Source organism: Coloeus monedula (assembly GCF_965178545.1).
Source record: "Coloeus monedula genome assembly, chromosome: 5".
Lineage (NCBI taxonomy): Eukaryota > Metazoa > Chordata > Aves > Passeriformes > Corvidae > Coloeus > Coloeus monedula.
The window spans coordinates 43,674,759-43,688,028 of NC_138785.1; the positions used below are offsets into that span (position 1 = coordinate 43,674,759).

The following is a 13,270-nucleotide window of genomic DNA, read 5'->3' on the forward strand; positions in this document are numbered from 1 at the left end:
CTATTCTCCACCTCTTTTGGACAAAGACATACACTGTTATTGTATGAAGACAGTACAAAAAAAAGAGTGGAAAAGTGAGAAAAGAGCATTCCCTTGGGTTCACTTTTTTCCTTTTATTTCTCACCTCTTGTTTCCCATCTAACCTTTTTCCAGAACTCTCTCCCAGTTACTGAAAGTGACACTGAAGAAATAGTTAAAGAAGAACTGGAGACATCTGAAGATACAGAGGGGATATACAGGGCTCAGAAAGTACAAGATATTCTGCATTGTTTAAAAGATTTTGCAATAATTTTACAGAGAACACTTTGAAGATCCATGCAGAGGCACTGCTTTTGATTTTTCATACAAATTTAAGCAAAAGAGAGGTAACTCCAGGCACAAGATTATCTGTGGATGGGCACATAAACATAGCATTTTTAAAAGGTAGTATGTGTCTTCTGGAACTACATGTCTTCATCTGTTAACTCCAAAAGACAGGCATGGCTAAAAACTTGCCCTCCGGTTACCCAAACAAATAAGGAGAGCTTTGGGTCAAGTTGGCAAAATTTTGTTTTGCCTAGATCTCTGCCTGGAAACAAGACAAGGCAGGCAGTTTAGCTACAGAAGAAATGCCCAAGGGAAACAATAAAAGGCGCAAAACAAACAGACAAGCAAAATTATAACAAATGGGCAGCAAGTAGGAAAGAAGAGCCCCAGGAGAAATGGTTTTTCAATAGTGCAGATATTTAAAAATGTGCTGTGGTTTTAAACTGAAGACTTCAGAGTGTAGCACAAAGGACTGCATGACTCATAGCTGAGGATTTTGCACACTAATGCTGTGAGACATTTGCTAATGGACAATCTATTTCCTTTGCAGAGAGGGAAAGCAAATACGAGTGGCATGCCCATATAAGGTGACCATTGGGAAATAAAAAAAATTCTTGTTTCTATTAAAATGACAAAAGTAAAGTCTTTTGGAGATAGTGGGTGCATAAAGTGCATATGGGGAAAGTTTCTGTGGTTTTAATGGGTTTCTTTTTGGTTTTGAGTTTTTTCAAATGAAAGCATGCCTGTAAATTAAAACCACAATGTCATGGGTTAGCAAGCATAGTCCCGGAAGTGATGTTCTTGCAAAGGGGTGCTTACAGCTTCCTCTGAGACCTGATAGAACCTATCAGCTGGCCAGTTTGAATATGGACAATTCTCTAAGCCACTTAAAGTTGTGACTGCCTCTGTGATACACATTTAAGAATAGACAAACACCAGGCAGAGTGCTCTCTCGTTTCCGGTGCTGGCACAGGTGGCTGCAGGCCCCGTGCGGGGGCCAGCGGGCCCAGCCCAGGCCCTGCTCGGGCCAGGCCGGGCCAGGCCACGGCCATCCTGGAGCCGATGGGCCCTGTTCCACCTGCGGAACCCCCACAGCCCTGCTATGTGCAGACAGAGCGGCCCGGCTCCCCCTCTCCAATGCGGCCAAGATTCAGCTGAAGCTGCACCACTGTCCGGCAAAAGATCATGTGACCAACAGCGATAAGCGATATTCCAGCTGCAAGGCCTGGGTGAGATTAACCCTTTTAGTGCTGTGAAGAGCTGAAAACCTGAGGGAGAAGAAAGAGGAGATGCTTAAAGCTGAAATTCTGTTGTAAAGCTATGATGTATCAGAGTACCCACTGTAATTTCATGAAGGCATGGGGGGTGGAGTGTTCAACTTGTACTTGTGAGCAAAAGCACCTGTGCTGAGATAGGCAGATGCTGAAGCAGCTGTAATTTCATGAGAAGTTTGGACAGGGAGAGATGGAAGCGATGACGACTTTTGCTCCAAATGGAAAAGGAGAAAACCTCAGTTCCTAGAGATGCTCCCAGAGATAGTCCTAGAGATGAAGATGAGGAGGACCCTTTGCTCCCAGGGAAGGAAGAGGGCCTCTGTTCCTAGAGATGAAATGCTCCCAGAGATGGGTGAAGAGAACTTTTATTTCTGAATGGCTCAACCTTAAAATTGTACCCCAGTAATTCAAGAGTGGACCCTTGAAAGCAGTTGTGGGAAAAGCTGCAAGTCGTGAGAAGGGACTCACATGCGAGCAGAGAACCAGCCCAGGCGGCTGTCTCATTGTGATAACGTTTTCATAGCATGGGCCAGAGAGACTCCTCTTCCTAAATGGACTGAACAAGGTTATTATGGAAGTGGGTAAACAGAACTGAACATCTCAAGGGTTGTCTTTTTACACTGTCAATGGGAGAAGGGAGAAAGGTGGGAAGGTGGGGGGAGGAGAAGAGTTCTGAAGGTGTGGTATGATTTTTTTTCTTCTTTTAGGTCTGTTAATAAACTTCTTTACATTTTTTCAAGTTTGGTGCCTGCTTTGTGTTTCTCCTAATTCTTATCTCACAGAAGATAAACAGTAATGAGTATTTTGGACCAAACCACTACACTAAATTGGTGTTTCTGCCTGTTTACAAACCAAACCCACTACACACAACTACCTCACCAATCCATTCAGAAAGCAACTAAGGTGAAAGCTGTCAATACTGAAAAGCACAGCAGTGAAGGTCAGTTAAAAACTGAAAACAGGTATCAAGAGATCAGACACAGCCATTAAATCACATTAACTTGTGATTTGCAAGATCAAAATGCAGAAAATGAACACAATGCAAACTTGAGAAAATGCCTTCCTACTGATGTTAAAAAATATTATTTTAAACGAACAGAGGAAGAATATTTTTCCTCAACAGCCATGCCTATAGTTTTGTGCGTATCATTGGAACTGGAGTCTTGTGATAGGACAATGCTAGTTTTAGTCTTGGATGACTTCATACCCATGTATCGTAACATAATAGCAAATAATAGCAGCACGTCTATTGAAAAAAAGCTAGCAAAGTGTAAAATGACAAATGGCAATTACAGTGATGTATTTCCAGAATCAGTTGGGAAACTTGGAAATCAACAGACTAGACAGGTCCAAAATACTGAGACTGGGTAGTACAGCACACAAATGATGCACATTAGTACAGTCTGCTTTAATGATTTACAATCTCTGAGAAGTCTTTGTTCTAAATGAGTACATTTGTTTTAAGATGCTTGTTTTGCTACTGGATGCCATTAAAATAGCCCATATTCATTCCCTAATAAAAAGGCACTTTTCAGCTGCTGTGCTGAAGACAAGATAGCTGAAGTACTGACAGGCTGTTTACAAGCAGCCTAGAGACCAAGAAGTGGTTTAGAAATGAAAGAACTGCAAGATTCCACCCAGAGGAAGATGTTAGAAAGGCACCTCACACTTAAGAAAAGCCAGTCACATTAGGAAGGGCCAAAGGTGCAGCTAAATCATGAAATGTGGCAAAGTCAGTGTAACAGTCTATATGGAACAAACATAACTGCCTATATGTGCATTTATAAGAATACATTTTAAAAGCAAATTAAATAGAAATTAGTTACTGCTTAGAGAAGACTTAAAATAAAACATATCCATCTTATACTACACTGATTCCATATACAGGAAAAACATTCATAAACAAAAAAGTGACTTTGAGGGAATTGGCATATCACTATTGAGGAAAATAATGGCTGAGGAATGATATACCTTTTTCATACCAATTCTTAAACCCTAAACTAAACTACATTTAAATGAAACTATATCCATCCTTATACTGATGGTTCCTGGTTACTAGCATTTTAGTGACTCAAACAGCAAATTACAGTATCTGTGGGAATTTTTTTTCTTTCCCCAAAGAAAACAGACTTTGTGTAAATATGTCACAATTATCCCAATATTGACAGAATTCAGCATACACTGTTATAAACAGTATTGTTCTAAAATTCTGCAAGTGCATGTTTACTCATAAATTATCTGCAATAGTATGCCTAAAAATAATTTGGAGAGCTAAAGAAATTCCTCCTGTGAAAATGAAGGTAAGAATTTTTCTTAAAACCTGAATCAGGAAATGAAGTTTAAGAATTAAGGCCATCTACTTTTAGCCTACCAATTTTAAGTCCTCTGTTCCCAGCTGCTTAATTTATAACTGAATTTAAAAGGACTAGATAAGGTTGAAACAATTAGTTTGAACTTTTCTCACGCTAGGTTACAAAAAGTATTTGAGAGAACTTAGCTAGGTTAATCTAACCTTGGACATGGTCTGGTCTTTCTGCACAACAATGGCAAATGTAGCATGTATTGTAGCACTTCAGGGTCATTTTTTGAGTTTTTTCCTGTGTTTTCCACTGCAGGATCCTGAGATCTCAAACTACTGCACTGCAAGTTTCAATGCTATGAAAAAAGATCTACTGAAAATACTATGAAGAAAGGTCCAAACTTAAAAAAAGATGTTTTCAATTGCAATTGAAAAAAGAATGTGGCACTACAGAAAAATTTTTCATTACTGCTATGTTGTGCAATATCCCTGCTTTCATCATGTGAGTTTAGTCCAGCACACAGCAAGGGTCAAAACGATAGTGGCAAGAGGAATTCTGCAGTCAATAGTGAGTGACTCAAGGGACCTGCCCCTGCTGGCTTTTTCAACACTCCAACCAGAAGGCAAAGGGCTTATCAAGACTACTTATCCAGTTAACATTTCATTTACACCTTACTTCTACTGTGACTTTAATTGAACTTTCCATTGCATCTGTGTAGATTAGTATTTAAACCAACAGACTTTGTCTATGAAGTTGTCACTTCATGGGACATGCCTCAAGTGACTAGTTGGCATGTCAGGATCTCCTAACGGGAAGGCAAGTGGTGGAGTGAATATGAGTGAAAAAGCTAATTAAATACTTACAATGTAAAGCAGTTAGAGGAAGCATATCCTACCTTAACATGAAGCAAATAGTGATCTCTCACTTTGCGATTCAGTGCAGCACTTGTGGTCAGAACTCCCTGCTGGGTAATCTGAAAAGTGCTCTCTTCGTTTCCACTCAGGATGGTGAAGAGAAAAGGAGGGCCGTTGTGAGAAGAATCCTTGTCTGTCACCACTAGCTGCAGCACACTAATTCCAATAGGCTTATTTTCCTGTAGATACATAGTACACATTGGTTTTGTTATAATTGAGGACGTGGTCTGATGCTGATTTCTTCCTCTCAAAAGAAACCCCAACAAATTGCTGTCAAACCAGTTAATCAGTACAAAAGAAATAAGAATGACAATATTGCTTCAGGAAAACTATTACCCTCTGAGAATAAGACTAAAAAACAGTAAAAAGAGAAAGGCAGTTGTTTAAACTTCGATTTTATTTTTGAAGGTAGTTCAGCCTTGACACTTTACATTTTCCACTTCTGGTCTGAATTAATATTATTGTAGCCTAATTACCAAGTCATCAAAGATTTGAAATTTAGTGAAAACACCTGTTAAGAATAATCTAATGCCTTTGTTGGGAGGACTAGAAAAATACACTCCTCCCTCTGACCCCTTGTGCCCCTAATTAGTGTTCTGGCTACAGTTGTGGCTGCTACAACCACCATCCAGTTAAAATATGAAATCCAGGTTTTAAAATTTGCATCATAAAATCCCTTCAAGTTTGCATCATGTGGATGCCTAAGGTTTCATAGACACTTCACGTACTTTGGCTTATCGTGTATCTTACACACACATACTGCCTTATTTGACACTTGTAACACCTCTACCAGAATACTCATGCTCTACTGTATCAGCCAGATTCTTCTATATATGTACTTATTTCAAAAGCAAGGAAAGTAGAAACATTATTTTAAGTACAATGATAACAAAATACCATCCTTTCACAGTTGCAAAAACCCCTAATAATAACAATACTCTGTTTCTGACAAAGTCAATTTAGTTATCAGATACTGCAGCTGAAGCTTTTTCCCTTTCAGCAAAACAAAGACCATCACTTTAAAATACAAATATTTGTAGTTGAACATCTAAATTAATTTGACTTTCCTAAGAACTAAGCACATTTTTTACTGTGTCCAAATATATCCATCTCCAATACACACCAGCATTCTTGGGCAACTCCTCCAGCTTTTTCTCTGCTACCTTCCACTAGGACAGGCTCATATGAATGAATTATAAAAGCAGAGGTCTTCTTTTTTAATTGAGTAAGGGAAATAGTACAGACATTGGCTACACAGTCTGCAGTTTAAGAGATATATTAATTAACATTCATTTCAAGAAAGACTGTAATTGGGGAAAAGAAGATAGCACACAGACTTGAATCTGTTGTTCCGGTTTTTTCTTTTATTTTTGTTTGTTTGGTTGTTTTTTTTAAAGCAAGATCCAGGACATCTTATTTGCATACTGTGTGTATATTGTATATATTCACTTTGCCCTGTTTCGGAAAGCTGCCTTTACAAATGACGCCCACCATCTCAAATACAAGTGGTATGTTAGGATGGCACAGTGCACCAGGTAACATTGTCTGATCCTCACTGGTCTACTGTATCAGGCCAGGAAACAGCAAAAGGACACAAGGGATTGAGCTCATTTACATTACTAGTCTACAAAGGTCTGAGTGCAATTCCTTTGTTGCCTTATATTTTCACTTGGATTCAGGAAGACAAGAAGTATAGATGCTGCCCCTGCTGTCTTTGCTTTAGCATTTTCCTGAATCAGGCAAGCACATGCCAGACACTTGAGAATGTGGCCTACTGCTAAGGTGTAAAACTAGTCAAAGGATTGATATGCAGCCACATGAAATTCTACTCTTGTTCTAACTGCTTCAGATCCCAGAGGAGGCCAATGGGAATTAAATCTTAACCTATGTGCCATGGTGCAGAACACCAGCTTCACAGTAACAGGTACCTAAAGGATCTTTTTCTAAGCAGTAACTCTTAAGACTAAAATGAAATAGCAAAATAATTATGTATTTTAACATCCCTGTATGATTCTAAGAATGTTTTATGCATAAATGGAATGTGTAATATATATATATACATGTACACACAAGGAATCTGAAAAAGAACCCGAGAAGTTATGCATTCTCCCTCACTGTAGATATTCAAGAACTGTCTGGACTTAATCCTGTGCCATGTGCTCTGGGATGACCCTGTTTTAGCAGGGAGATTGGGCCAGATGACCCACTATGGTCCCTTCCAACCTCACCTGTTCTGTGATTCTGAGAACTTGCAACATAAGTTTCTAAATAACCTGCAAACAGGAATTTTATAACCCTTAGCACTTATTTGATAAGTAGTCTCACTGGTGACATTAAATAATTAAAAATACAGAAAAATTCAAGTCACAAATTCACAATCCAATAACGTTATTGATTTAACTACTTCACTAGTTGTATTTACCTGGATGATAACACTATAGTTTCCTTTTGAGAACACTGGAGGATTATCATTTACATCAGAAACATCAATGTTAACTGTAGTTGTGTTAAACTTAGGTGGGTTTCCATTATCTGAAGCTTGAACTGTCAAGGTATATCCTGAAATCTAAGAAAATAATAAAAATAATTAAAACATTTACTGAAGAGGAAAAAAGTAACAAACCTACATTTTGTTTTATGGAAGAAATATTTTAGCACAACCCCCAGTAAAGCTTTCCTTCATATATTTAATACTTTCTCTTCCTCCCGGTCCTCCAAAACTACTGATATAAATAGATGCTTTCACTTTATTGCAGCTATATTAATTTTGGAACATGTAATGGTAATTTACAAATAGAATAAGAAAATGGTGGTCATCAATTATTCATAGGTAAATTAATCCCAGCTGCCCAAAAAGCATGAAAAACTCACCTTTTCTCTGTCTAGAAGCTTAGTCACTTTTATTTCACCCCTGCTAGGGTCAATTGTAAAAGGATTTCCTTGATTGCCATCTGTAATTGTGTAGTGAATGCGGTTGTTGGAAGGTCCATCAGCATCATCTGCCATAACCTAAGGGGCATTACAGTCTCATTTAAAACAGGTTGAAATAGACTCTAACATCTTCCAGATAAACTCATCCTGAAGATGAGCTCTTTCGGTCTAACAAATTTCATAGTTCGCAGGAGAAATGCCATCTCAACAGAACATATCAACATCACTTAATTTCCTGAATTTCTTCTGAAAGTTAAGTCATGGTCTCATGGACTCAAACATATCACAAAATATTATCTACTTTCCCATAGTATCTGAAGTCCCTACTTCTGAAACTTTTTCAAAGTAAATTTTCAATTCACTCAGTGGCAAAAATCTATTCATTGATGTTCACCTTCAAATCCATACTTATTCCTTCAAGACTGAAAGCATGATCTTGATGACAGAGTATTTCAAAGTAAAAAACCCATACGTACTGTAATAACTGACTGTTCAAGCATAGCATCTTCACTGATTACTGCAGTGTAAGTGTCTTGGCTAAACACTGGAGAATTGTCATTGATATCCGTGACATTAATATTCACTGTTACAACATCACTTAATGAAGGTGTGCCTCCATCTGTGGCTTCCACTGTCAAGTAGTACTCATGAGAACTTTCATAATCCAAACTCTCAATGATAAAAATGGCTCCTACGGAAGAAGAAAAAAAAAAGAAAGCCTCAAACAAACTCTGCTACTGCTGTAGTATTATGTATTGCAACATTTTATTTTGACCTGACAAATAGTCAGCTTCTTCAGGGCTTGACTTGTCACTGTAAAGCTGGAGCTACCCAGTGAAATGATTATGCTTTACACATGTAAGTAAAAAGATGCAAAGTTCCTGCCATTACCACAAAAGATTCACAGTTTAAAAGAACCTGGCTTACATTTTGTAATATTAGTTTTTAACCAACTAGTTAAGATTGTGTATGCTAGGGACTGCACTCTGATTTGCTGGAAGAGTTTTTGTGGAACCTTTTTACTCCTTTCAAATATACGAAACTTATCTGGCGAAGTACTTCTATACCGTCGTACCAGTGTGTCCACTGGAAAGAGCAGAATTGTAATTTCCATTACACTAGTACAATTAAGTACTAAACTATTTAAATAGCTATTAAAAGTCAACTAGAATTAACTTTTGGGTAGAAATCTTACTAAAAACAAAACAAAACAAAACCCCTCATCAAAACACAAACAATTATACCAGAAATTAGCTCTAGAAAAGGAACTATGTAAGTAAACAAAACTAAAATTGAGGTGTACAATAATTTTTAACAAAAAATTGTCATTAATAGGGAAGAATTCTCTACAGATCCTAAATAGTCCCTGATACTAAATCTGACTATCACGCAAGCCTAAAATCTCCACTGTCATGATGGATATATGGTTGAACATAATATTCCTATTCCAACCTCTCTTTAGCGCCATATCAAACTTCTCTAGGATTACTGCTTTTGTGGACAAATGACTAATCTTCCCAACCAATTTTACTTCTGATCCTTCTTTTGCCAATTCTGGCCATTCCTGCTGATTATATATCTTTCGTGGAAAGAATACTATGCTTTTGTCATTACAGATCTATGTCTTTCCACCCACCTGCCCCAGAGTGGGGAATTTCCAGTTAGGAAACCCTTGCCTCTTGCAAACTAAATGAATCTAATCCAAGTAATAATCTAATAAATAGAAGCAACAAATAAAGTTCCTATTCTACATTTTACTGCACTCCTCTAGGGAGCATGCTGGCAAAATGGGTGAAAAGACAGCAGCAGCAACTTCACAGCCAGGATGATGCACATAGGTTATACATAACCTGGCGGAACTACGGAAGAATTCAGTATGGCACTATGCTTGCTTGGCCTAAAGTATATCCACAGTTGTAACCTGTTACCTGTTGTTGAATTGATGCTGAATTTTCCGTGTTCATTCCCACTGACTATTGAGTATGTGATTTCAGCATTGGCTTCAATGTCTCTGCTTGCAGCATAGATCTGGAGAACTTCAGTTCCAACCAAAATGTCCTCTGATACACTTGCACTATACTCTCTATGCTCAAATACGGGTGGATTATCATTAATATCCAAAACAGAAATTATAAGACTACTTGTTGAAGACAGTCTTCTAGGTAAACCTTCATCTGTAGCCTTCAAAGTTAACATGTACACAGCCTGTAATTCCCGATCCAAAGGCTTCTCCAAATGAATGATTCCAGAGAATTCATCAATAGAGAACTGCCCCTCTGCAGAGTTCACCAGTGAATAATGGATTTTACGGTTCAAGCCTGCATTTTGAAAACAATTTTCAAGAATGAAGCAGCCATTAAAATACATAACAACAGAATAATCCATCTGATAGCTACAGAAATAAGACATGCATGCTAAATATTACCATTCATGTTAAAAGTAAATTTTAGAAAGAGTTAAAGGCTCTCATGCAGAGCAGACTTACGTCCATAAAAAATTAAGCTGACACTTCATTGCACTGATTTTCTGTCATATAGAAAACATGAACCATGGTTCTGCTTCAGTTACAGCACTATTTAATATGAAACAATTAGTAATATAAATGTAATTATAACTTTAGAACAACAGAATCTGCTTAGCAGGCTTATAATAGCAGAGTAGGATATGGGAGAGTTAGGTTGCATCAATTCATTAGACTCAAAACCAGTAAGTTTATTTAAGAACCATGCCCCAAAATTAACAGGAACATAATTTCTAGCAATATTTCTTTATAAAACAAAAAAAGCCTCACAGATTTTAGGGGCAAGTATTTTGGTTCTCCTGAGCCTCAAAGACTAGTGAAGTATGAAAACATTTGTCTGTTACCTTCCAAATGAGCAACCTAGCTTTATCATAGCACAAAGCAGGTCAGTTGTTTTATGAGACTAAGCCAACTATTCATTAATACTATTCAATTAATAAATTGATGAGATGTAGAAAGCATACACTTTTAAAAATACTTTGTGCTGTTGTGTTCCTTACAACAAAGCCTATGAACAAACTCTTTCTAATGTTATTTTCAGTTCATGTTCACTTAAATATTTGTAACTGAACAGTGAAGATAAGGAGACAGTAAAAATCTTAACAGCATATACAAAAAGCTACAGCTGACCAGGCTTCTCTTGATGGTATGATCACCAATGGCTGTCCTGAGAAGCACCATCAAAAATCTATGAATGCCCATTTACATGAACAGTCATGGCTTCATAGTCCTATTACTTACATCAGGAGTAAAAGGACGAACCCAATCGATCATAACATTAATACCTTAGTACACTAAAAATATCCTACATTTTGTCTCTCCCCGCTCTCCTCATTTTTGCAGAGACACTATAGGGATGTCTTCCAGGTTACTCACACATGGAAGTCAGGTGTCACATGATTTAGTAGACCTAAATATATCTTTCAGGAGTTTAATCCTGAATGGCATTGAACACCTGTCAGCTCTACTGAAACACTTGACACATCTCAGGATAAAACTAAATAAATATTACTGTAAGTCTGAGAACATGACAAAAGTATCAGTCAAAGAATGCACACCTGCATCTGCGTCTGTTGCCTGCACTCTTGTCAAAAGGGTTTTAGGCTCTGTGTTTTCAAATACTGTAATGGAGTAAGTATCCGTTGTAAACTCTGGGGCATTATCATTCACATCTTCTAGAGTCAGGATAATGTTAGCTTGGCAGAATCTTCCTCCTCCATCTGTGGCTTTCACTAGCAGATGATAAACTGCTTGCTGCTCACGATCAAGTGCCATTAATGTTTTCAGTTCACCTGCAAACAGCATAACACACATAAGTTGATGCGAGGTGCAAGACTTCAGCACCCTTAACATGTTTTCCCCTAAAATTAGAAAAACTAAACAACAGTTTTCTTCTTTACAGTAATTTCATCAGTGGCTAAGTCAACAGCTGTACTGTATTAATGAACTCCACTTTGGGCAAAGCATACAAGTGATCTGCCTTTTCAGCTTGAAAAGAATAAGCACTAAAACCCTTTATTTTTTTTCTAATGCTCTTGAAACAGATATTAGCTAAAGTAAAGCTCTCTGATGGTGCAGAGAGAGAATGTGTATACATGCAAAAATCCATGTGTGTTTGTGCAAAGAAAAGTAAAATATTAGAATTCTGTCTTTAAAAAAATGCAAGGTTAAATCCATGTCTGGTTTTTCTGGGCTATTTAGTTGTATTCCTTCCACAACTATTAATATTTCTTCCTCTAACAATCAATGAATAGCCACAGCTATTCACTAAGAGGTAATACGTGCTACTACAGACAAACCTCTAGAACTCTAACACATACTTTCTTTCTCAAGTGACAAAAAACATGAGAAGCTACTACTAAGTGTAGTCATTGTCTCCTTATAACCAGTTCAAGAAAGTATTATGAAACACTTTTTATGAGTGTTCTAGCCCTACCAATTCTCAATTTATGTAACAACACTGTAGCACATCACACAGGTGACATTCAAAGTCAAAAAGTCCCCAAATACATGAAGTAAGGTCTTTCTCATTTATTTTGTCACTGAATTTTCTGATCTCTTCTACCTGCATTACACTTTCGTATTCATCTTATCCCATTTTTTCTACACTGTTTATCTTCCTACTCCTTATCTACTGCAGCCTGCACAGTACAGGATTTTGGCATATAGCTGTAACCTATACTATAATAAAAAACACACAAATGCCATGAAAACCAAAGTGAAGCAAGTTAAAAGTTAATATCATTTACATAGTGCTTCCAATAAAACTGGGGCCACTTTTGGTGTTTGCTATGGAACGGAAATTGATTGCTCCATCTGACCTCATCCCATTTAATTTTCCAAAACAAATGATGGCAAAGAGAATCTGAATGAAGATATTTTCAGTTACAAACCATTATTGCTACTGCTACAATGAATATAAAAAGAGCAAATTTTATGTCATATTTTTATTCCAATCACTTCAGCATGGAAATTTCTGGCTTAAGGGCAATTACCCTGTTTACACTTTAGTTCCTCATATATTAAAATACTTGCCTTTTGCCTGACTTTATTCAATATATTATTAGTATTTGTGTAGTAGAAACTCCCATTTTAAACCGTTGTACAATAAACCAACCCTCAGTGGAGAGTCTTAAGTACTGACATTTATGTATGCCTTAATGTAGCAGCAAAACATTTTATAAAATGAGGTGATGACTGGAATCTTGTATAGTGTATAAAGTATTATTACCTGTGTCTGGAGTGAGTCTGAATTTTTCTGCTCCTGTGCCATGCAGTGTGTAAGTAATTTCTGCATTGGAACGAATATCTGCATCTGTAGCAGACACCTGCATTATCAGTTTGCCAGGAAGGGCATCTTCAGGAACGGAATCAGCATATAAAGTCTGCAAGATTTCAAAGTTACATTGAAAGACTAAGCATATGAAGTAAGCAGAGCTTAGAAAGGGGATGGGAAGAAGGAATGATAGAGGAAATAATATTCTGTTTGAATGTTTGGTAACACATAATGTGAATCAGAGGATG

General features: G+C 37.3%; 1 protein-coding gene across 3 annotated transcripts in view; it reads right to left on the reverse strand.

Moving 5' to 3' along the window:
• FAT1 (FAT atypical cadherin 1) overlaps nucleotides 1-13,270 on the reverse strand; it is a 107,939-nt gene that overhangs the window by 13,465 nt on the left and 81,204 nt on the right. For all 3 annotated transcript variants that reach the window (XM_082282334.1, XM_082282335.1, XM_082282333.1), the window contains exons 12-18: nucleotides 12,978-13,131; nucleotides 11,305-11,538; nucleotides 9,654-10,043; nucleotides 8,202-8,416; nucleotides 7,666-7,803; nucleotides 7,217-7,360; nucleotides 4,776-4,973 (exon numbers count right to left, since the gene is read on the reverse strand). In XM_082282334.1, the coding sequence (XP_082138460.1) occupies nucleotides 4,776-4,973; nucleotides 7,217-7,360; nucleotides 7,666-7,803; nucleotides 8,202-8,416; nucleotides 9,654-10,043; nucleotides 11,305-11,538; nucleotides 12,978-13,131 (1,473 nt within the window). The remainder of the gene's footprint in view (nucleotides 1-4,775; nucleotides 4,974-7,216; nucleotides 7,361-7,665; nucleotides 7,804-8,201; nucleotides 8,417-9,653; nucleotides 10,044-11,304; nucleotides 11,539-12,977; nucleotides 13,132-13,270) is intronic.